General features: G+C 54.6%; 2 protein-coding genes across 3 annotated transcripts; both read left to right on the top strand.

Annotated features, from left to right (window-relative positions):
* The first annotated feature begins 3 nt into the window (after positions 1-3).
* On the top strand, positions 4-6,783 carry TDRKH (tudor and KH domain containing). Of its 2 annotated transcripts, none has more exons than XM_062511489.1 (13): positions 4-143; positions 347-473; positions 769-875; positions 950-1,145; positions 2,046-2,185; positions 2,273-2,567; positions 3,740-3,903; positions 4,244-4,416; positions 4,490-4,554; positions 4,972-5,123; positions 5,283-5,351; positions 5,793-5,916; positions 6,625-6,783. In XM_062511489.1, the coding sequence occupies exons 2-13, from the start codon at positions 353-355 to the stop codon at positions 6,663-6,665; spliced, it is 1,647 nt and encodes a 548-aa protein (XP_062367473.1). In that variant the 5' UTR covers positions 4-143; positions 347-352; the 3' UTR covers positions 6,666-6,783. The 2 variants fall into 2 exon arrangements, with proteins under 2 accessions (XP_062367473.1, XP_062367472.1); XM_062511488.1 differs by having other exon boundaries at positions 2,270-2,567.
* A 481-nt stretch (positions 6,784-7,264) lies between these two features.
* MRPL9 (mitochondrial ribosomal protein L9) lies at positions 7,265-22,262 on the top strand. Its single transcript, XM_062511531.1, has 8 exons — positions 7,265-7,326; positions 7,438-7,480; positions 8,968-9,127; positions 12,740-12,861; positions 16,158-16,205; positions 17,271-17,372; positions 19,661-19,744; positions 21,536-22,262. Exons 1-8 carry the CDS (start codon positions 7,265-7,267, stop codon positions 21,665-21,667), a joined length of 753 nt encoding a protein of 250 aa, XP_062367515.1. The 3' UTR covers positions 21,668-22,262.
* Positions 22,263-23,208: the final 946 nt, after the last annotated feature.

Below are 23,208 nucleotides of genomic sequence, written 5' to 3'. Positions count from 1 at the left end.
GGGGCGCGGGAGGTGGTGGTGGCGGCGGCACCGGGACCGCTTCGGGCCCGAACCAGGACCGGGTCTGAACCGGGGCCTTTTGGGACCAAGCCGGGCCGAACCAGGGTCACTACGGGGCCGAAGGGTGACCCTGGCACCTGCAGGTACCGTGAGAACGCCCGGGGGGCGCGGCCGAGGTGGCTGCGGAGGCTCCGCTGCCGGTGCACCGGGCCCGGGGCCTGCACCGGCGGGCCTGGAGCCGGGCCCTCCGTGAGGGCACGGGCGGGGGGAGAGAGCCGGGGAGCCCCCGGGCTGGGGGGCGCAGCGCGGGGAGCTCCCGGTAAGCCCCGGTAAGCCCCATCCGCAGCCGGCGATGGCGGGACGCGGCTCCGTGCACAGCCTGAGCAGCCTGCAGAAAACCGCCCTGCTCCTGGGAGTCCCGGCCGCGGCCACCGTGCTCTACATCCTGTACCGGCGATACCGGGAGAGCCGAGGTGAGTGAGGGGCCCCGCACCGGGGCCGTGAACTCCCCAGGACACCCCCGGGAGCTCCCTCGGGGTCCCCGTGGGGAGCGGGAGGCTGCGGGAGTCATTTCTCCCGCAGGGAATGAATTCCCTTGTGACCTCCGCAGGTCCCTTTGTGACCCTCTGGGGACTCTTTGGGGACCCCCTGGGAAGTGGAGTCGCTTTTCCCAGTGGGAATTCCCTGTGTCTGTAACCCCCCTGTAGTGGGTCCTACCCCCTCCGGGGACCCTTCGGGGACACAGCCCTGTCCCCGTTGTCCCCTCAGAGGTGCAGGTGACCGTGGTGGCTGACGAGGGGCTGGAGGTCGGGGTGCGGGTGCCCCGCAGCGCGCTGAAATCACTGATCGGCCGCCGGGGAGCCACCATCAACCAGGTGGGTGTGAACCGGGAGGGGACACCGGGACCACCGGGAGGGGACACCGGGACCACCCTCTTGTCTCCCCGCAGCTGAGGCAGGAGACAGGAGCGCAGATCGATGTGGAGGAAGAGGAGGAGGAGGAAGGGGGCCAGTCCCTGGTGAACATCTCGGGCTCGCCGGGTCAGGTGTGCCGGGCCAGGGCGGCCGTGCTGCGCATCGTGGCCGACAGCGCGCCCGTGGCCGAGCAGCTGCGCGTGCCCCAAAGTGCCGTGGGCAGGATCATCGGTATGGGGCACCCCAAAATCCTTGGGGGGACCTTCCATAGCCACAGGGACACCCCAAATTCCATGGATGCCCCAATCCCAGGGGGCCTTTTCCTTGCCTTTTCCCCAAATCCTGGGGTTCTTCCGCTCTATATCCTTGGGGGGTCCTTTCACCTTCCCCCTAATTCTGGGGGGCCTTTGCACTCCCTGCTCCCCTAATCCTGGAGAGCCCTTCCAGCCTTTCTCCCTAATCCTGGGGACCCTTCCACTCCCTTTTCCTCTAATCCTGGGTTTCTTCCACCCCAGTCCTGGGGGGCCCTTCCATCCCTTTCTCCCTATTTCTTGGGAGTGGGAATTTCTTCTCCTCTCAGTCCCAGGGGCCTTTCCCCACTTTTCCCTTTATCACAGGGTGCCTTGCCACTCTTTCCCCCTCCCTATCCCAGGACTCTTCTACCTCTTCCCAAATCCCAAACTTCCTTCCCAACGTCCCAGACCCCCTTCCCAACGCTTTCCCAACATCCCAGACTCTTTTCCCAAATCCCAAAGTCCCTTCCCAACCCTTTCCCAACATCCCAAATTCCCTTTCCCAATATCTTGGACTCCCTTCCCACTCCCTTCCCAACATCCCAGACTCTCTTCCCAAATCCCAAACTTCCAACATCCCAGACCGCCTTCCCACCCCTTTCCCAGCATCCTGCACTCCCTTCCCAACATCCCAGACTCTCTTCCCAAATCCCAAAGTCCCTTCCCAACCCTTTCCCAACATCCCAGACCCCTTTCCCCACCCCTGCATCCCCCAGACTCCCTTCCCCTCCCACCACCTCCCCTTCCCCCAAGCCTCACTTCCCTCCCAAACTCTCCCCAAACCCCATCTCCCCTCGTTTCTCCGGGATCCCTCTGGACCATTCCCGAACCCCTTCAGGCCGCGGCGGGGAAACCGTGCGGGGGATCTGCCGCAGCTCGGGGGCTCGCGTGGAGTGCGGCCGCGAGCCCGGCGCCAGCCTGGCCCCGCTGCGCATCATCCGCCTGCTGGGGACGCGCAAAGAGGTGGAAGCGGCCAAGGTGAGCGCTGAGCACGGCTCGGGGCTTTTCGGAGCGGTTTAACCCTTCCGGAACCGGCGGGTGCTCACCCCGTGCCGCTCCCAGAAGCTGATCCTGGAGAAGCTGTCGGAGGATAAAGCGTTCCGCAAGGAGCTGGCGCAAGCGGCGGCCGCTCGCTGCCCTCGGAAGCAGCCCCTGGGCAACCGGAGGGAGCCACCGGAGCCAGTTCCCGGTGGCCCCGAGGGGTGGCAGGAGTGTTGGGACGTGCAGTGGGCACCGGTCGCTATCCCGGACGGCGCTCCCGGCACGGGAACGGCGGCGGGGAGCGAGGGGATGGAGCCGGGTCCGGAGCTGGAGGAGCCGGGTCCGGAGCTGGAGGAGCTGCCCGTGCCCAAGTTTGAGGGTGAGAGAGGTGCTGAGTGTGGTTCCCGCTGGGAATTGCGGTGGGGATGGGATAGCTGAGGTGCGGGGAGGGTTTTTGGGGGGGTTCCCATGCCTTTCCCAGAGGGATTTTTGGGGATTCTTTCCATCCTGTGCCTTCCTTTGCCTTTCCCAGAGGGATTTCTGGGGATTCTTTCCATCCTGTGCCTCTCCTTTGCCTTTCCCAGAGGGATTTTTGGGGATTCTTTCCATCCTGTGCCTCTCCTTTGCCTTTCCCAGAGGGATTTCTGGGGATTCTTTCCATCCTGTGCCTCTCCTTTGCCTTTCCCAGAGGGATTTTTGGGGATTCTTTCCATCCTGTGCCTTTCCTTTGCCTTTCCCAGAGGGATTTTTGGGGATTCTTTCCATCCTGTGCCTTTCCCGTACCTTTCCCAGAGGGATTTTTGAGGATTCTTTCCCTCTCCTTTGCCTTTCCCAGAGGGATTTTTTTTCCATCCCATGGCTCCCTTGTGCCTTTCCTGGAGGAATTTTTGGGTATTCCTTCCATGCCGTGCCTTTCCCCGAGGGATTTTTGCCGATCCCCTCCATCCCCCCCGTGCCTTTCCTGGCGGGATTTTTGGGTATTCCTTCCATCCTGTGCCTTTCCCAGGGGGACTTTTGGGGATTCTTTCCATTCTGTGCCTCTTCCATGCCATTCCCAGTGAGATTTTGGGGTGCGTGTCCCCATCCCGAGCCTCTCCTGGAGGAATTTTGGGAGGAATTGAGAGGTTCTCTCTCTCCTGTGCCTCTCCCAGTGCGATTTTGGGGTGTTCCCCCCATCCCGTGCCTCTCCTGGTGGGATTTTGGGGTGATCTCTTGTTTTTGGGGTGGATGTTGGGTGGATTTCTGTGGATTTTGGGGTGATTCTGTGATGGATTTTGGGGTGATATCTGGATTTGGGGCTCCCCATGCTGTGCCTCTCCTGGTGGGATTTTGGGAGGATTTTGGGTTGATTTTGGGGTGATCTCTGGCTTTGGGGTGGATTTTGGGTTGATTTGGGATGGATTTGGGATGAATTTTGGGGTGATCTCTGTGATTTGGGGCTCCCTGTGCCATGGCTGTCCAGTGGGATTTTGGGGTGATTTCTGTGGGATTTCAGGGGGATTTTGGGGTGATTTCTGTGGGATTTCAGGGGGATTTTGGGGCTCTCCACAGTGCCCAGCCCGGATTTCAGCTTCCCTGCAGATGAACACCTGGATGTTTACGTGTCGGCCGCCGAGCACCCCGGGCACTTCTGGATCCAGCTGTTGGGCACACGCAGCCTGCAGCTGGACAAACTGACAGCTGAGATGGGGCACTTCTACCAGAGCAGCCCCCCTGTGAGTCCCCTGTGTCACCCTGGTGTCCCCTCTGCGTCCCCCTGCATCCCTGTGTCCCAGTACTGTCCTGTCTGTGTCCCCCCACATCCCCCTCCTGTCCCAGCACTGTCCCTTCGTGTCCCTTAAACCCATCCCATGTCCCCACCCTGTCCCTTACCCCCATGCCATGTCCCCTCCTGCCCCAGCACTGTCCCTTCTATCCCAGTGCTGTGCCCCCGTGTCCCTCCCGTGTCCCCCTGACTGTCCCCATGTCCCCAGGTCCCACCCCCGTGTCCCCCTGACTGTCCCCGTGTCCCCAGGTCCCACCCCCGTGTCCCCCTGACTGTCCCCGTGTCCCCAGGTCCCACCCCTGTCCGTCCATCCCGGGGCCATCGTGGCCGCTCCGTACCGGGACGATGGCGAGTGGTACCGGGCGCGTGTCCTGGGGACACTGGACAATGGCCACCTGGACCTGTACTACGTGGACTTTGGGGACAACGGCGAGGCCCCCCCCGAGGCTCTGCGAGCCCTCAGGTGTGGCAGGGAGATGACATTGCCAGGATAATGTCCCTGTCCCCTGGGACTGCCCTGACCCGTGTCCTTGCAGGAGCGACTTCCTGAGCCTGCCCTTCCAGGCCATCGAGTGCAGCCTGGCTGGGATTGTCCCCAACGGTGAGCGGGGCTGGCACATGGCCCTGTCACCTCCTGGGGGTGGGACACAGGGGTGGCACGTGGCCCTGTCACCTCCTGGGGGTGGGACATGGGGGTGGCACATGGCCCTGTCACCTCCTGGGGGTGGGACACGGGGGTGGCACATGGCCCTGTCACCTCCTGGGGGTGGGACACGGGGGTGGCACATGGCCCTGTCACCTCCTGGGGGTGGGACACGGGGGTGGCACATGGCCCTGTCACCTCCTAGGGGGTGGGACACGGGGGTGGCACATGGCCCTGTCACCTCCTAGGGGGTGGGACATGGAGGTGACACACAGCCCCGTCCCCTCCCGGGGTTTGGCACACAGCCCTGTCCCCTCCCCTCCGGTGACACTGCCCACCCGGAGTTTGTCACCCGGTGTCACTGGCCCCTGGCAGGGGACAGCTGGCCCGAGGCGGCTCTGGACGAGTTTGACCGGCTCACGCACTGTGCCCAGTGGACGCCGCTGGTGGCCCGGATCTGCAGCTACAGCCAGGCCGGGCCCTGCCCCCGGCCCAGCGTGCAGCTCTTCACCCAGCGCCACGGCCAGGTGAGTCCCCAGGTGTCCCCAAGTGGGCATCCCCATTCCTGGTGTCCCTGTGCCTGCTGTCCCTGTCCCCATTCCCACTGTCCCTGTCCCTGCTGTCCCTGTCCCTGCTGTCCCTGTCCCTGCTGTCCCTCCCCATTCCCACTGTCCCTGTCCCCGCAGAGCCTGGATGTGGGAGCAGAGCTGGTGCGTTTGGGCTACGCCGTGCCCGGGCCCCCTGAGGAGCCCCTGGTGAGCTGTTCCCAGTGTCCCTGTGTCCCTGTGTCCCCTCCCGGTGCCCCTGTGTCCCCTGCCAGTGTCCCCTCCCAGTACCCACTCCCAGTGTCCCGGTGTTCCCTCCCAGGGCCTGGCCGGACCCGGTGTCCCCATGTCCCCTCCCGAGCGTGGCCACTCCCAGTGTCCCCATGTCCCTTCCTGGGCATGGCTGGTCCTGATGTCCCCATGTCCCCTCAGGGGTGTGGCCAGTCCCAGTGTCCCCGTGTCCCCTTCAGGGTGTGACCAGTTCTGATGTTCCCTCCCAGTGCTTGCTCCCAGTGTCCCCGTGTCCCCTCTGGGATGTAGCCACTCCCAGTGTCCCCTCTGGACCGTGTCCATATCTGGTGTCCCCGTGTCCCCTCTGGACCATGGCCGTTCCCAGTGTCCCGGAGGGCTGACCCCGCGTCTCCCGGGCAGGACAATCTCGGCTGTACCTCCATCCCAAGCCTGGCAGAGCCTGGGACCCCACAGAGCCCTGGGGACAGCACCGGGGACAGCACCAGGGACAGCACCGGGACCCCGTCCTGCCTCATCCTGCCCGGTGAGCCCAGGGCCTTCCGGTGACACCGTGCCATGACACTGTTCCCAGTGACACTGTTCCCATGACACCATTCCCGGTGACACCGTTCCCATGACAACCATTCCTGTGACATTGTTCCCGGTGATACCGTTCCCATGACACCATTCCCAGTGACACCGTTCCTGTGACATTGTCGCCGGTGACACCGTTCCCGTTACACCATTCCCAGTGACACCGTTCCCGGTGACACCACTCCCATGACACCGTTTCTGGTGACACCATTCCCATGACACCCATTCCCGGTGACATTGTTCCCAGTGACATCGTTCCTGTGACACCATTCCCAGTGACATTGTTCCCAGTGACACTGTTTCTGTGACACCATTCCCAGTGACATTGTTCCCATGACAACCATTCCTGTGACATTGTCGCCGGTGACACCGTTCCCGTTACACCATTCCCAGTGACACCGTTCCCGGTGACACCACTCCCATGACACCGTTTCTGGTGACACCATTCCCATGACACCCATTCCCGGTGACATTGTTGCCAGTGACATCGTTCCTGTGACACCATTCCCAGTGACATTGTTCCCAGTGACATCGTTCCTGTGACACCATTCCCAGTGACATTGTTCCCATGATACTGTTCCTGGTGTGTCCTGGCCGGGAGCATTCCCTGACCTGGTCCCGGTGTTGGGACCCCCCTGACCCCTCCCTGGTCCCGTAGCTGCCACCACCGTGCCTGGGGACGCTGTCACGGTCACCTGAAGCTGCCTGTACCTGGTGCCACCAGCACGGTGACCAAGAGCTGCTCCCAGTGCCACCATCGAGGTGTCCTGGAGAAGCTCCTGGTGACCCCATGGAGGTGACCCAGGAGTCACCTGCTCCCGGTGACCCCATCACGGTGACCCCGAGCATCTCCCGGTGCCACCAGCATGTGGCCCAGGAGACCGGACGGACAAATCGCGGGGATCTCCGCTTGTGCCTCTTGTCAGGACATGACACTTCTGTTACCGGGAGTTCCCGGTTCCCTCGCCTTGTTTTGCGGTTCCGTTGCACTATTTGTGGTTCTGAGTTAATAAAGTTGAAGTTTCTCAGCGCTCCGTCCTCGACCGGCGGGAACCGGGCGCAGGCGCGCAGCGGGCAGCTCCGCTGGGGTCCTTGTATGAGGTTCCGCGCAGGCGCGCAGCGGGCAGCCCCGCTGGGGTCCTTGCATGAGGTTCCGCGCAGGCGCGCAGCGGGCAGCTCCGCTGGGGTCCTTGCATGAGGTTCCGCGCAGGCGCGCAGCGGGCAGCCCCGCTGGGGTCCTTGCATGAGGTCCCGCGCAGGCGCAGTGCGGACCGGCACCGTGAGGGGGTGGGGTCGCCATGTTGGCCCCGGGGGCGGCGGGACGGGTGCTGAGCCGGGCCCTGAGCCTGAGCCATGGTTCGGTGAGGGCGGAGCACCGGGAATGGTGGGGGGCGCCTGGGGGGTCGGTACCGGGGATGGGCCTTGAGCCAGGGCGGAGGGGCTCCGGGGCGGGTGTTGGCTGGGGGTCAGTACCGGGGGCGGCGGGACGGGCCCTGAGCCGACCCCATAGACCCGTTATAGTTCCCTATAGCCCCTATGCCCCACTCGGCTTCATAACCCCGTTGGAGTTCCCCTCAGGACCTGTAACCCTCCATTACAGCCTCCCAGACCCCATATCCCCCATTGTAACCCCCCAGGCCGCATAACCCCCCACTGGAGCCTCCCAGACCACATAAACCCCTCACTGTGCTCCCCAGGCCTCCCCTAGACCCCATAGCCCCCCCCCCTCAGATCCTAACGCTCCTTCTGGGGGAGAGTTATGGGGTCTGGGGGGCGTATAGGGGGCTGTGGGGTCTGGGATGATCTGGGGGCAGTAATGGGGTCTGTGAGGTGTCGTGGTTGTCTGTGGGTTGTATAGTGGGGAGGCTATGGGGTCTGTGGTGGGATAATGGGGGCCTTATGGGGTCTGAGGAGCTGAAGTGGGGTCTGTGGGGGAATGGTGGGGGCTTATGGGGTGTGGGGGCTATAATGGGGGGTTATGGGGTCTCTGGGGTATAATAGGGGGGTGATGGAGGCCTGTGGGGTTTGGGGGCTGTAACGTGAGATTATGAGATCTGTGAGGGTGTAGTGGGATTGTTATGCGGTCTGAGAGGGAATAGTGGGGTTTATAGGGTCTGGGGACTATAGGAGGGCTTATGGGGTGTGTAGGGGTTCTACGAGGCAGTTATAGGGTCTGTGGGGTTATGGGGTCTCTGGGCTGTGTCATCACTGGGGGCTGCAGGGATCAGCACCACCTCATATCCGTGGGCTTCCCAGTACCCCTCTCCCCATCCCAAACCCCATTCTCATTGGGAATATCTGGAACCTTCTGGAACCCTGCAGGGCACTGTGCCCATCCCGCTGCCCGTTCCTATTGGGAACACTCTAGAATGTTCCAGAACCCCACAGGGCTCCGTGGTGGTAGGGTAGATGTGGCTGAGGTTATCCCTGTTCCCATCTTCATGGGGAATCTTGGTAATTTTTGGGACATTCCCAGGGCACTATGGTGGTGGAGCGGGTGTGCCCAGTGCTCTCCCATTCCCATTGGGAACTTCTGGCTCGTTCCCAGGGCACTGTGGTGGTGGAGCGGGTGTGGCCGGTGCTCTCCCGTTCCCCATTCCCAGTGGGAATTTCTGGCTCGTTCCCAGGGCACTGTGGTGGTGGAGCGGGTGTGGCCGGTGCTCTCCCATTCCCAGTGGGAATTTCTGGCTCGTTCCCAGGGCACTGTGGTGGTGGAGCGGGTGTGGCCGGTGCTCTCCCATTCCCAGTGGGAATTTCTGGCTCGTTCCCAGGGCACTGTGGTGGTGGAGCGGGTGTGGCCGGTGCTCTCCCGTTCCCCATTCCCAGTGGGAATTTCTGGCTCGTTCCCAGGGCACTGTGGTGGAGGAGCGGGTGTGCCCAGTGCTCTCCCATTCCCAGTGGGAATTTCTGGCTCGTTCCCAGGGCACTGTGGTGGTGGAGCGGGTGTGCCCGGTGCTCTCCCGTTCCCCATTCCCAGTGGGAATTTCTGGCTCGTTCCCAGGGCACTGTGGTGGTGGAGCGGGTGTGGCCGGTGCCCCTGGGCAGGGCGGGCTCTCCGCCCCGGCTGCACCCCCGGCGGCACCGCGTGTTCCGGCTGCTGCGGGACGGCAAACACCAACCGCGGGGGGCCATGGAGCTGCTGCTCACCCGCACCGTGCAGGGTGAGTGCGCCGGCAATTCCCGCAATTCCTGCATTCCCAGGCCGTTCCTGCCCGTGCGGGGTGAGCCGTTCCCATGGGAACCCCTCCACCCCCCCCATTCCCGGCCCCTTCCGGGCCATTCCCATCCTTGTTCTGTCCTGGGAATCCCACCCCCCCCCCCCCCAACCACCGTTCCCGACCCTTTCCCAGCTCTGCAGGGCTGGGAATTCCTTCCCAGGAATTCTTCATTTCTAGCCCTTCCTGGGAATTCCTGCTTTCCCAGCCCCTTCCCGGGAATTCCTGCATTCCCAGCCTCTTCCCAGCTGTACAGGGCTGGGAATTCCTTCCCGGGAATTCTTCATTTCCAGCCCCTTCCTAAGAATTCTTCATTTCCAGCCCCTTCCCAGCTGTGAAGGGTGAGGAATTCCCAGGAATTCCACATTCCCAGCCCCTTTCCAGGAATTCCACATTCCCAGCCCCTTTCCAGGAATTCCACATTCCCAGCCCCTTTCGAGGAATTCTTCATTCCCAGCCCCTTTCCAGGAATTCTTCATTCCCAGCCCCTTTCCAGGAATTCTTCATTCCCAGCCCCTTTCCAGGAATTCTTCATTCCCAGCCCCTTTCCAGGAATTCTTCATTCCCAGCCCCTTCCTTGGAATTCCTGCATCCCCAGACCATTCCTGGGATTTCTGGCGTTCCCAGTCCGTTCCTGGCCATGCAGGGTGAGGGATTCCGGGAAATTCTGGGAATTCCACATTCCCAGCCCCTTCCCAGCTGTTCCCATCCCATTTTGTCTCTGGAATTCCTGCATTCCCAGACCATTCCTGGGAATTCTGGCATTCCCGGTCCGTTCCTGGCCATGCAGGGTGAGGGATTCCGGGAAATTCTGGGAATTCCACATTCCCAGCCCCTTCCCAGCTGTTCCCATCCCATTTTGTCTCTGGAATTCCTGCATTCCCAGACCATTCCTGGGAATTCTGGCATTCCCGGTCCGTTCCTGGCCATGCAGGGTGAGGGATTCCTGGAAATTCTGGGAATTCCTCCATTCCCATCCAGCTCTGTCCCACTTTTCTCTCTCTCCTGGGGGAATCATGGAATGTGCAGAGTGAGTGATTCCAGGAATCTCCAGGAATTCCAACTTCCCAGCCCTTCCTGGGAATTCCTGCCTCAAATTAATTGTTAAATTCATGGAATGTTGTGTTAAATTAATGGAATTTTATGTTAAATTAATGGAATTTACCACCCTTGAGCTGGACACCCCCAACTCCCCCATGGGATTTGGGAATTTTCTGGCATTCCCAGCTGACTTTTGATCCCCAAACCCAAAGATTTCATGGAATTCCTGTTCAGCTCCAAGGAATTCCTGTTCAATTCCACGGAATTTCTGTTTAATTTCTATTTAATTCCACACAATTCCCGTTTAATTTGACACAATTCCCGTTTAATTTGACACAATTCCTGTTCAGCTCCACACAATTCCTGTTCAATTCCACGGAATTCCTGTTCAGCTCTAAGGAATTCCTGTTCCGCTCCACGGAATTCCTGCTAAGTTGTGTTGAATTCCTGTTCAATTCCACAAAATTTCTGTTTAATTCCCGTTTAATTCCACACAATTCCCGTTTAATTCCACACAATTCCCGTTTAATTCCACACAATTCCTGTTTAATTCCATACAATTCTTTTTTAATTCCACACAATTCCTGTTTGGCTCTAAGGAATTCCTGTTCAGCTCTAAGGAATTCCTGTTCAATTCCACGGCATTTCTGTTTAATTTCCCGTTTAATTTGACACAATTCCCTTTTAATTCCACGTAATTCCCGTTTAATTCCACACAATTCCTGTTCAAATCTAAGGAATTCCTGTTCAATTCCACGGAATTTCAGTTCAGCTCCACGGAATTCCTGCTAAGTTGTGTTGAATTCCTGTTCAATTCCACAAAATTTCTGTTTAATTTCTATTTAATTCCACACAATTCCTGTTTAATTCCACACCATTCCCTTTTAATTCCACACAATTCCCGTTTAATTCCACACAATTCCCGTTTAATTCCACACAATTCCCGTTTAATTCCACACAATTCCCGTTTAATTCCACACAATTCCCTTTTAATTCCACACAATTCCCTTTTAATTCCACACGATTCCCGTTTAATTCCACACAATTCCCGTTTAATTCCACACAATTCCCGTTTAATTCCACACAATTCCTGTTTAGCTCTAAGGAATTCCTGCTCAGCTCTAAGGAATTCCTGTTCAGCTCCACAGAATTCCTGCTAAGTTGTGTTGAATTCCTGTTCAATTCCACAAAATTTCTGTTTAAATTCTATTTAATTCCACACAATTCCCGTTTAATTCCACACAATTCCCGTTTAATTCCACACAATTCCTGTTTAATTCCATACAGTTCTTTTTTAATTCCACACAATTCCTGTTCGGCTCTAAGGAATTCCTGTTCAATTCCACGGCATTTCTGTTTAATTTCTATTTAATTCCACACCATTCCCTTTTAATTCCACACAATTCCCGTTTAATTCCACACAATTCCCTTTTAATTCCACACGATTCCCTTTTAATTCCACACCATTCCCGTTTAATTCCACACCATTCCCGTTTAATTCCACACCATTCCCGTTTAATTCCACACAATTCCCTTTTAATTCCACACCATTCCCTTTTAATTCCACACCATTCCCTTTTAATTCCACACAATTCCCGTTTAATTCCACACAATTCCCGTTTAATTCCACACAATTCCCGTTTAATTCCACACAATTCCCGTTTAATTCCACACAATTCCTGTTTAATTCCACACGATTCCCTTTTAATTCCACACCATTCCCGTTTAATTCCACACAATTCCCGTTTAATTCCACACAATTCCTGTTTAATTCCACACGATTCCCGTTTAATTCCACACAATTCCCTTTTAATTCCACACAATTCCCGTTTAATTCCACACCATTCCCGTTTAATTCCACACAATTCCTGTTTAATTCCACACAATTCCTGTTTAATTCCACACAATTCCCTTTTAATTCCACACAATTCCTGTTTAATTCCACACAATTCCTGTTTAATTCCACACGATTCCCGTTTAATTCCACACGATTCCCTTTTAATTCCACACGATTCCCTTTTAATTCCACACAATTCCTGTTTAATTCCACACAATTCCTGTTTAATTCCACACAATTCCCGTTTAATTCCACACCATTCCCGTTTAATTCCACACCATTCCCGTTTAATTCCACACAATTCCCTTTTAATTCCACACAATTCCCTTTTAATTCCACACAATTCCTGTTCAGCTCCACGGAATTCCTGCTAAGTTTTGTTGAATTCCTGTTCAATTCCACGGAATTTCTGTGTAATTTCTATTTAATTCCACACAATTCCCGTTTAATTCCACACCATTCCCGTTTAATTCCACACCATTCCCGTTTAATTCCACACAATTCCTGTTCACCTCTGTGGGATTTCAATTCCATCTCACACAATTCCTCTTTAATCCCACCCAGTTCCCGTTGAACCCCTCGCGATTCCCGCTCAACTCCCAGAATTTCCCTCTCTCCGTGTGACTCTGGAATTCCCAGCATTCCCAGTATTCCCAGTAAGTTTTTCTGTTTTCCTGCAGATCTGGGCGGCCGTGGGGACGTGGTGAGGGTGAGCAAAGGCCGGGGCAGGAACCGACTGCTGCCCCAGGGCCTGGCCGTGTACCCCAGGCCCGAGGAGCTGCAGGAGCTGCAGCAGGAGCAGGTCAGCACCAGAGCACCCCGAAAACGGCCACTGGGGGATTGTTTGGGGTTTGTTTTGGGGTTTTTCATGATTTTTTTAGGGATTTTTTGGGGATTTTTTGGGGTTTTTTTGGGATTATTTCTGGATTTTTTAGGGATTTTTTTTGTGATTTTTTTGGGGATGTTTTCGTGATTTTTTTGGATTTTTTCGTGATTTTTTCCGTGATTTTTTTCATGATTTTTTTTGGGTTTTTTTGGGGATTTTTTTGGATTTTTTTGGGGATTTTTTGGGGATTTTTTTTTTATTTTTTGGGATTTTTTGGGGGATTTTTTCAGGTTTTTTCGGGATTATTTTGGGGTTTTTTTATGGATTTTTTCGTGATTTTTTTGGATTTTTTCGTGATTTTTTCGGGATTTTTTTTGCGGATTTTTTTGGATTTTTTGGGGATTTTTTGGGGGATTTTTGGGGGATTTTTTTGGGGATTATTTTGGGGGTTTTTGGGGACTTTTTCGTGATTTTTTCGAGATTTTTTCGTGATTTTTTCCTGATGTTTTCGTGATTTTTTTCGGGATTTTTTCGGGATTTTTTCGGGATTTTTTTTTTTATTTTTTCGGGTTTTTTTTCGTGATTTTTTGGGATTTTTTTGGGATTTTTTCCGAGATTTTTCGGGATTTTTTTTTTTATTTTTCGGGATTTTTTTCGTGATTTTTTTTTGGGATTTTTGGGGATTTTTTGAGGATTTTTTTTTTTATTTTTTCGTGATTTTTTTGGATATTTTCGTGATTTTTTGGGGGATTTTTTGGGGATTTTTTGGGGATTTTTTCGTGATTTTTTTCATGATTTTTTGGTGATTTTTTTTCGTGATTTTTTTCGTGATTTTTTTCGTGATTTTTTCGGGATTTTTAGGGGATTTTTTGGGGATTTTTTCGGGATTTTTTCGTGATTTTTCGGGATTTTTTTGTGATTTTTTCGTGATTTTTTTTGGATTTTTTGGGATTTTTTTGGATTTTTTCGCGATTTTTTTTTTTTATTTTTGGGGATTTTTTTCAGGATTTTTTGGAATTTTTTGGGGGATTTTTTCCGGCATTTTTTAGCATTTTTTGGGGGATTTTTTGGGGATTTTTTTTTTTATTTTTTTGGGATTTTTGGGGACTTTTTGGGGACTTTTTTGGGATTTTTTCGTGATTTTTTTGGGGATTTTTTGGGATTTCTTCGTGATTTTTTGGGGACTTTTTCGGGATTTTTTGGGATTTTTTTGGGGGGATTTTTTTCGGCATTTTTTCAGCATTTTTTCGGGGATTTTTTGGGGATTTTTTGGGGATTTTTTCGGGATTTTTCTGGGAATTTTTAGAGATGTTTTTGGGAATTTTTAGGGAATTTTTGGGACTTTTTGGGGGATTTTTAGGGAATTTTTTAATTTTTCTGGGATTTTTTTGGATTTTTCAGGAATTTTTCGGGGATTTTTCAGGGATATTTTAGAGATTTTTTGGGGATTTTTAGGGAATTTTTGGGATATTTTTCGGGGTTTTTTCAGGGATGTTTTTTGGATTTCTTGGGGAATATTTTGGGATTTTTTTGGATTTTTAATGGAGTTTTTTGGGATTTTTTTTGGAATTTTTCGTGATTTTTTGGGGATTTTTTTTATTTTTAATGTAGTTTTTAGGGATTTTTTGGGATTTTTTCAGGGATTTTTTTGTGTTTTTTTTTCTGGGAATTTTTAGAGATTTTTTTGGGAATTTTTAGGGGATTTTTTTTTATTTTTCTGCGGTTATTTTTTTACAATTTATCAAGGATTTTTTTAGGATATTTTGGAATTATTTCAGGATTTTTCTGGGATTTTTCAGGAATTTTTTGGGGATATTTTGGGGATATTTTAGAGATTTTTTTGGGGATTTTTAGGGAATTTTTGGGATATTTTTCGGGGTTTTTTCAGGGATGTTTTGGGGATTTTTCCAGGGATTTTTTGGGATTTTTCTAGGTTTTTTTAGGGATTTTTTAGATTTTTTTTTTAATTTTTGGATTTTTTAAGGGAATTTTTAGATATTTTTTGGGGGATTTTTTTGGGGGGGGGTTAATGTATTTTTTTGGGATTTTTGGGGATTTTTCGAGGTTTTTTATCGGGAATTTTTTGAGGTTATTTTTTAATTTTTCGAGAGTTTTTAGAGATTTTGAGGAATATTTGGATTTTTTTAGGCAATTTTTAGGGATTTTTTTTTATATTTTTTTAGAGACTTTTTGGGGATTTTTAGGGAATTTTTGGGATTTTTTTGCGGATTTTTAAGGAATTTTTTGGGGGTTTTTTTTTCGGGGATTTTTAGGGAATTTTTTATTTTTCCTGGGATTTTTTTTTTTTTTTTTTTTTTTTTAATTTTTCAGGGATTTTTCGAGGATTTTTTGGGGAGTTTTTTATTTTTAATGGAATTTTATGGGGGACTTTTTCAGGGATATTTTTAAGATTTTTTTTTCAGGGATTTTTTTTAGAGATTTTTTGGGGTTTTTTAGGGTATTTTGGGGATTTTTTGGGGATTTTTTGGGGATTTTTTGCAATTTTTTTTGATTCATTTAGGGAGCTTTTGGAATCTTTTTTGGATATTTTTGGGATTTTTTTTGGGAATTTTTAAGAATTTTTCTGGAATTTTTTAGGGATGTTTTCAGGATTTTTTTGGAATCTTTATATATTTTTTGGGGGGATTTTTAAGGATTTTTTGGTGATTTTTTTAGGGCTTTTTTTTATTTTTTTCTGGGATTTTTAATGGATTTTTTGGGGGGTTTTCTCGGGGTATTTTTGGGATTTTTAAAGGGATTTTTAAAGGGATTTTTTTGCCATTTTGCGGGATTTTTGCGGGGAATTTTTTTGGGATATTTTAGTGGATTTTTTTAAATGGATTTTTTGGGGGGGTTTTATGAGATTTTTTTGGGACTTTTTCCTTGGGTTTTATTTTGGGATTTTTGGGAGGGTTTGAGATGAGAGCAGAGCCCTCCTGGCCTCGATTCCTTGCTGGGATTTTTCCATTCCCCCCTAATTCCCATTTTCCCCCAATCCCATTTCCCCCCTAATTCCCATTTTCCCCCAATCCCATTTCCCCCCTAATTCCCATTTTCCCCCATTCCCAATCCCATTTCCCCCCTAATTCCCATTTTCCCCCAATCCCATTTCCCCCCTAATTCCCATTTTCCCCCATTCCCAATCCCATTTCCCCCCTAATTCCCATTTTTCCCCCAATCCCATTTCCCCCCTAATTCCCATTTTTCCCCCAATCCCAATCCCAATCCCATTTCCCCCCTAATTCCCATTTTTCCCAATTTTTCCCCCACAGGCTCAGCAGGGGAAGCTGGAAGAGCCCCAGACCCAGAGTGGGCAGAAGGTCAGAGGGGTTCCCTAAATTCCCCCAAATCAAAAATTCCCCCAAATCCCAAATTCCCCAAATCCCAAATTCCCCAAATCCCAAATTCTCCCCAATCCCAAATTCCCCAAATCCCAAATTCCCCCAATCCCAAATTCTCCCCAATCCCAAATCCCCCCAATCCCAAATCCCCCCCCAATCCCAAATTCCCCCCAATCCCAAATTCCCCCAAATCCCAAATTTCCCCTAAATCCCATAATCCCAATTTTCCCCAATACCAAGAATCCCTCCAGATCCCAAAAATTCCCCCCAATCCCAGAAATTCCCCCCCAATCCCAAATCCCCCCAATCCCAAATCCCCCCAATCCCAAATCCCCCCCCAATCCCAAATTCCCCCCAAACCCAAATCCCCCCCAATCCCAAATTCCCCCCAATCCCAAATTCCCCAAATCCTGGGAATTCCAGGGGTTTTTTGGGGGGGATTTTTTGGGGATTTTTTTTTTTATTTGGGGTTTTTTGGGGGATTTTTTTGGGACTTTTGGGATTTTTTTGGAATTTTTTTGGGATTTTTTTGGGGATTTTTTGGGGATTTTTTTGGGATTTTTTTGGGGATTTTTTGGGGATTTTTTTGGGATTTTTTTGGAGGATTTTTTTGGGGATTCTTTTTGGGATTTTTTGGAGGATTTTTTTGGGGTTTTTTGGGGGATTTTTTTGGGGATTTTTGGGATTTTTTGGAGATTATTTGGGAATTTTTTGGGATTTTTTTTGGAATTTTTTGGGATTTTTGGGGAATTTTTTTGGGATTTTTTAGGGATTTTTTTGGGGATTTTTTTTGAGGATTTTTTGGGGGATTTTTTTGGGGGGATTTTTTTTGGGACTTTGGGGAATTTTTGGGGATTTTTTAGGGATTTTTTTGGGATTTTTTTGGGGAATTTTTCTGTATTTTTTTGGGGATTTTTTTATTCGCAATTTAGGGATATTTTATGGCATCTTTAGAACATTTCATTTGATTTTTGCTGGGATTTTTGGGGGAACCTTCAGGATCCCCCAAATCCCAGGAATTTGCCCCAAATCCCAAATTCCCAGACCCTGGAATTCCTGCGGCGCTGCCGGCTCCAGGTGGGGATGAAGAACAACCTGAGCTGGGAGCTCAGCCCCGAAATCGTGGCCCGTCACTTCCTCAAGAACGTGAGCTTTTGGGGTTTTGGGTTTTTTTTTTTGGGGGGGGGCGGAATTTGGGGGAGTTTTGAGGTTCCCAGGAACAAATCCCAGAGTTTTGGGTTCATTCCTGAACGATTTGGGGGATTCGGGATAGCCCTGCTCCTGGGATTTGGGGTTATTTTTGGGATTTGGGGTCACCCTGGGGATTTGGGGTCATTTTTAGGATTTGGGGTCATTCCTGGGATTTGGGGTCGCTCCTGGGATTTGGGGTTATTTTTGGGATTTGGGGTTATTTTTGGGATTTGGGGTCGCTCCTGGGATTTGGGGTCATTTTTAGGATTTGGGGTAATTTCTGGGATTTGGGGCCATTTTTAGGATTTGGGGTGATTTTTGGGATTTGGGGTCATTTTTGGGATTTGGGGTCATTTTTGGGATTTGGGGTCGATCCTGGGATTGGGGGTCACTCCAGGATTTTGGGGTTGCTCCAGGGATTTGGGGTGATTTTTTGGGATTTGAGGTTATTTTTGGGATTTGGGGTCACTCCAGGGATTTGGGGTCACTCCAGGATTTTGGGGTCATTCCTGGGATTTGGGGTCGCTCCTGGGATTTGGGGTCATTTTTAGGATTCGGGGTCATTTTTGGGATTTGGGGTCACTCCAGGGATTTGGGGTCATTTTTGGGATTTGGGGTCAATCCTGGGATTTGGGGTCACTCCAGGATTTTGGGGTTGCTCCAGGGATTTGGGGTCATTTTTGGGATTTGGGGTTAATTTTGGGATTTGGGGTCACTCCAGGATTTTGGGGTCACTCCAGGATTTTGGGGTCATTCCTGGGATTTGGGGTCGCTCCTGGGATTTGGGGTCATTTTTAGGATTTGGGGTCATTTTTAGGATTTGGGGTCGCTCCTGGGATTTGGGGTCATTTTTAGGATTTGGGGTCATTTTTAGGATTTGGGGTCCTTTTTGGGATTTGGGGTCACTCCAGGATTTTGGGGTTGCTCCAGGGATTTGGGGTCATTTTTGGGATTTGGGGTAATTTTTGGGATTTGGGGTCACCCTGGGGATTTGGGGTCACTCCCTGGATTTGGAGTTGTTCCTGGACTTTGGGGAAATTTGTGGGCTTTGGGGTGACCCCCAGGATTTGGGGTGACCCCCGGGGATTTGGGGTGACCCCCTGGGATTTGGGGTGAACCCCCGGGATTTGGGGTGACCCCCTGGGATTTGGGGTGACCCCCGGGATTTGGGGTGACCCCCGGGATTTGGGGTGAACCCTGGGATTTGGGGTGATCCCCGGGATTTGGGGTGACCCCCGGGATTTGGGGTGACCCCCCGGGATTTGGGGTGGTCCCCGGGGATTTGGGGTGACCCCCCGGGATTTGGGGTGGCCCCCGTGGATTTGGGGTGACCCCCGGGATTTGGGGTGACCCCCTGGGATTTGGGGTGACCCCCGGGATTTGGGGTGGCCCCCGGGGATTTGGGATGACCCCTGGGATTTGGGGTGACCCCCGGGATTTGGGGTGGCCCCCGGGGATTTGGGGTGACCCCCGGGATTTGGGGTGACCCCCTGGGATTTGGGGTGACCCCCGGGGATTTGGGGTGAACCCCGGGATTTGGGGTGGCCCCCGGGGATTTGGGGTGAACCCCCTGGGATTTGGGGTGACCCCCTGGGATTTGGTGTGAACCCCCCGGGATTTGGGGTGACCCCCGGGATTTGGGGTGACCCCCTGGGATTTGGGGTGACCCCCAGGATTTGGGGTGGCCCCCGGGGATTTGGGGTGACCCCCGGGATTTGGGGTGGCCCCCGGGGATTTGGGGTGACCCCCTGGGATTTGGGGTGACCCCCGGGATTTGGGGTGGCCCCCGGGGATTTGGGGTGACCCCCGGGATTTGGGGTGGCCCCCGGGGATTTGGGGTGAACCCCCTGGGATTTGGGGTGACCCCCGGGATTTGGGGTGACCCCCTGGGATTTGGGGTGGCCCCCGGGGATTTGGGGTGACCCCCGGGATTTGGGGTGACCCCCGGGATTTGGGGTGGCCCCCGGGGATTTGGGGTGACCCCCGGGATTTGGGGTGGCCCCCGGGGATTTGGGGTGAACCCCCTGGGATTTGGGGTGACCCCCGGGATTTGGGGTGACCCCCTGGGATTTGGGGTGGCCCCCGGGGATTTGGGGTGACCCCCGGGATTTGGGGTGGTCCCCGGGGATTTGGGGTGACCCCCGGGATTTGGGGTGACCCCCTGGGATTTGGGGTGACCCCCGGGATTTGGGGTGGCCCCCGGGGATTTAGGGCCGTGCCTGTCCCCGTTGTTCCCCTGCCAGCTCGGGGTGTTCGTGCCCCCCCACGCCCTGCGCCTGCCCCCGGAGCCCATCACACGCTGGGGACACTTCTGGTGTGACGTCACGGTGAGGGGGCGGGGACAGGGGACAGAGGGACAGGGACAGAGGGACAGAGGGACAGGGGGACAGGGACAGAGGGACAGGGACAGAGGGACACGGGGACAGGGGGAGAGGGACAGGGGGCAGAGGGACAGGGGGCAGAGGGACAGGGGACAGGGGGAGAGGGACAGAGGGACAGGGGGACAGGGACAGAGGGACAGGGACAGAGGGACAGGGGGGACAGAGGGACAGGGGACAGGGGGACAGAGGGACAGGGACAGAGGGACACGGGGACAGAGGGACAGGGGACAGGGGGACAGAGGGACAGGGACAGAGGGACAGGGACAGGGGGACAGGGACAGAGGGCCATGGGGACAGAGGGACACGGGCACAGAGGGACACGGGGACGGGGACAGGGGGACACGGGGACAGGGGGACACGGGGACAGAGGGACACGGGGACAGAGGGACAGGGACAGGGGGACAGGGGGGACAGGGGGACAGGGACAGAGGGACAGGGGGGACAGAGGGACAGGGACAGAGGGACAGGGACAGAGGGACACGGGGACAGGGGGACACGGGGACAGAGGGACAGGGACAGAGGGACAGGGACAGAGGGACACGGGGACAGAGGGACAGGGGACAGAGGGACACGGGGACAGAGGGACAGGGACAGAGGGACAGGGACAGAGGGACACGGGGACAGGGGGACACGGGGACAGAGGGACAGAGGGACACGGGGACAGGGGGACACGGGGACAGAGGGACAGAGGGACACGGGGACAGGGGGACACGGGGACAGCAAGCACCCTGCCCTCATTTCCTCCCCATTTCCTCTCCCACTTCCCCCTTCTCCCTCCAGCTGGGAGCGTTGGGGTAATCCAGGGGATTTTGGGGTGTCCTGGTGGCTTTTGGGGCTGGTTTTGGGGTGCCCATAGATGGGGGTGCCCAGGGCTGGTTTTGGGGTGATCACTGCTGTTTTTGAGGCGGGTTTTGGGGTGTTTTTTTGGGCTGTTTTTGGGGTAATCACTGCTGGTTTTGGGGTGCCCCGGGGCTGTTTTTGGGGCTGTTTTTGGGGTGACCAGGGCTGTTTTTGGGGTGCCAGGTGAACGGGCTGGACACGGTGCGGGTTCCCATGGACGTGGTGCCCCGGGGCTGTTTTTGGGGGCTGTTTTTGGGGTGACCAGGGCTGTTTTTGGGGTGCCAGGTGAACGGGCTGGACACGGTGCGGGTTCCCATGGACGTGGTGCCCCGGGGCTGTTTTTGGGGGCTGTTTTTGGGGTGACCAGGGCTGTTTTTGGGGTGCCAGGTGAACGGGCTGGACACGGTGCGGGTTCCCATGGACGTGGTGCCCCGGGGCTGTTTTTGGGGGCTGTTTTTGGGGTGACCAGAGCTGTTTTTGGGGTGCCAGGTGAACGGGCTGGACACGGTGCGGGTTCCCATGGACGTGGTGCCCCGGGGCTGTTTTTGGGGGCTGTTTTTGGGGTGACCAGAGCTGTTTTTGGGGTGCCAGGTGAACGGGCTGGACACGGTGCGGGTTCCCATGGACGTGGTGCCCCGGGGCTGTTTTTGGGGGCTGTTTTTGGGGTGACCAGGGCTGTTTTTGGGGTGCCAGGTGAACGGGCTGGACACGGTGCGGGTTCCCATGGACGTGGTGCCCCGGGGCTGTTTTTGGGGGCTGTTTTTGGGGTGACCAGGGCTGTTTTTGGGGTGCCAGGTGAACGGGCTGGACACGGTGCGGGTTCCCATGGACGTGGTGCCCCGGGGCTGTTTTTGGGGGCTGTTTTTGGGGTGACCAGGGCTGTTTTTGGGGTGCCAGGTGAACGGGCTGGACACGGTGCGGGTTCCCATGGACGTGGTGCAGTTCATGCGCCCCAAAACCAAACGGTTCCGGCACTGGCAGGAGCAGCAGCAGAAGCAGCTGGAGAGCAGCCGGGAGCGGCTCCTCTGATCCCCTGAAGGATTTGGGGTCCCCAGAATTGATTTGGGGTCATCCCCCCCCCCCCCGCCCCCCCCCCCTCTTTGTGACCTCTGGGGAACCCCCGGACATAGCTGGATTCCCAGAGCAGCAGCTCAGGAATTTTGGATTGTCCTGAGCTCCCCCAAATCCCTCCCTGAGCCCCACTCTGGTCCAGGGGTGTCCCTGGGGTGGGTTTGGGGTCCCTGGGGTGGGTTTGGGGTCACTGGGGGAGGTTTGAGCTCCCCAGAATGGATTTGGGGGTGTGTGTCCGTCCCTCCCCCCCCCCCATCCTTACCTGTGGAGAGCTCCAGGAGCAGCAGCTCCCTGGAAAAAGGCATTCAGTGGAATTTTGGGGAGGTCTCAGAGGTTTTGGGGGGCTGTGGAATTGTTGTGAGACCCCCGGGACCCCCCCCTCGAACCCCCAAATCCCAGGGGCATCCCCAGGATGGATTTGGGGTCCCTAGGATGGATTTGGCGGGGGGGGGGAGTTTCCCTCCTTGGGACCCTCCCTCACCTGTGGGGAACTCTCTGGGGTCCAGAAAAGGGTGATCAGGATTTTGGGGGATCCTAGGATTTTTTTTTTTTGTGGGGGTGGGGGGGGGGGCAAAGATTTGTGGGGGTCTCAGAGCTTTTGGAGTGTTCTTGGATTTTTGGGAGCTGCAGGATTTTGGGAAGGCCATTCCTGGAAGTTTTCCCACGGTGGGAAAAAAAAAAAAAAAAGAAAACCACGGAATTTTTAAGACACAAATTTGGGTGTTTTGAGTGAATTATTGGGGGGGTGGGGCGCACCTGAGGGAGGCCCCTGTCCCCAAAGTGTCACCACGGGGTGTCCCCAAGGTGGGACCCTCGGGGTCGGGGGGACTCTGGCGGTGCCACCTCGGCTGTCACCGGCTCGTTGCCATGACAACGGGGGGGGGGGGGGGGCGACACGACACGGGGACATTGAGGGGGTGGCACGGGAGGGGAGGGGGCGGGACTGAGTTCAGCACCGGGGACAGCACCGGGAGGGGGGGAGGGGACCCGCGTGGGCGGACACCGGGCCCTCCCCCCCCCCCGCCCCTCCGCGCGTGCGCACCGCCCCCTCCCCAAAACATCCCCAACCCCCCCCCCCTCGGGCCCGGGCGGGGCCGATACCGGAGCCCGGTACCAGATCCCGGTGCCGGTTCCAAGCGCCCGTTGCCAGTCCCGGTGTTGTCGCCGCTGCTCAGCGCCCCGCAGGCGCTGCCGGTGCCCGTGATCCGGTGCCGGTGCTCGGTTCCGCTTCCCGGAGCCCCATCCCCGGTGCCGGACTCCGGCTCCCGCCGTTGTCGCCGGTGCCCGGCAGCCAGAACACCGTGCCCCGCAGACGGTGCCGGTGCCCAGTTCTCGGTGCCCGGTCCCCAGTTCTCCATCCCCGGTCCCGCTCCCCCCCAGGCCCCGGTGTCGCCGCCGGTGCCGGTCCCCGGTGCCGCTCTGACATCAGCACCGGGCGGGGCGGGGCGGGGCGGCCCCAAGCGGGGAAAAAAAAATCCGATCCCGGTGCCGGTACCCGG

This window comes from Cinclus cinclus, chromosome 31 (genome assembly GCF_963662255.1).
Source record: "Cinclus cinclus chromosome 31, bCinCin1.1, whole genome shotgun sequence".
Taxonomy (NCBI): Eukaryota; Metazoa; Chordata; class Aves; order Passeriformes; family Cinclidae; genus Cinclus; species Cinclus cinclus.
This window is presented reverse-complemented; position numbering and strand designations above follow the sequence as displayed.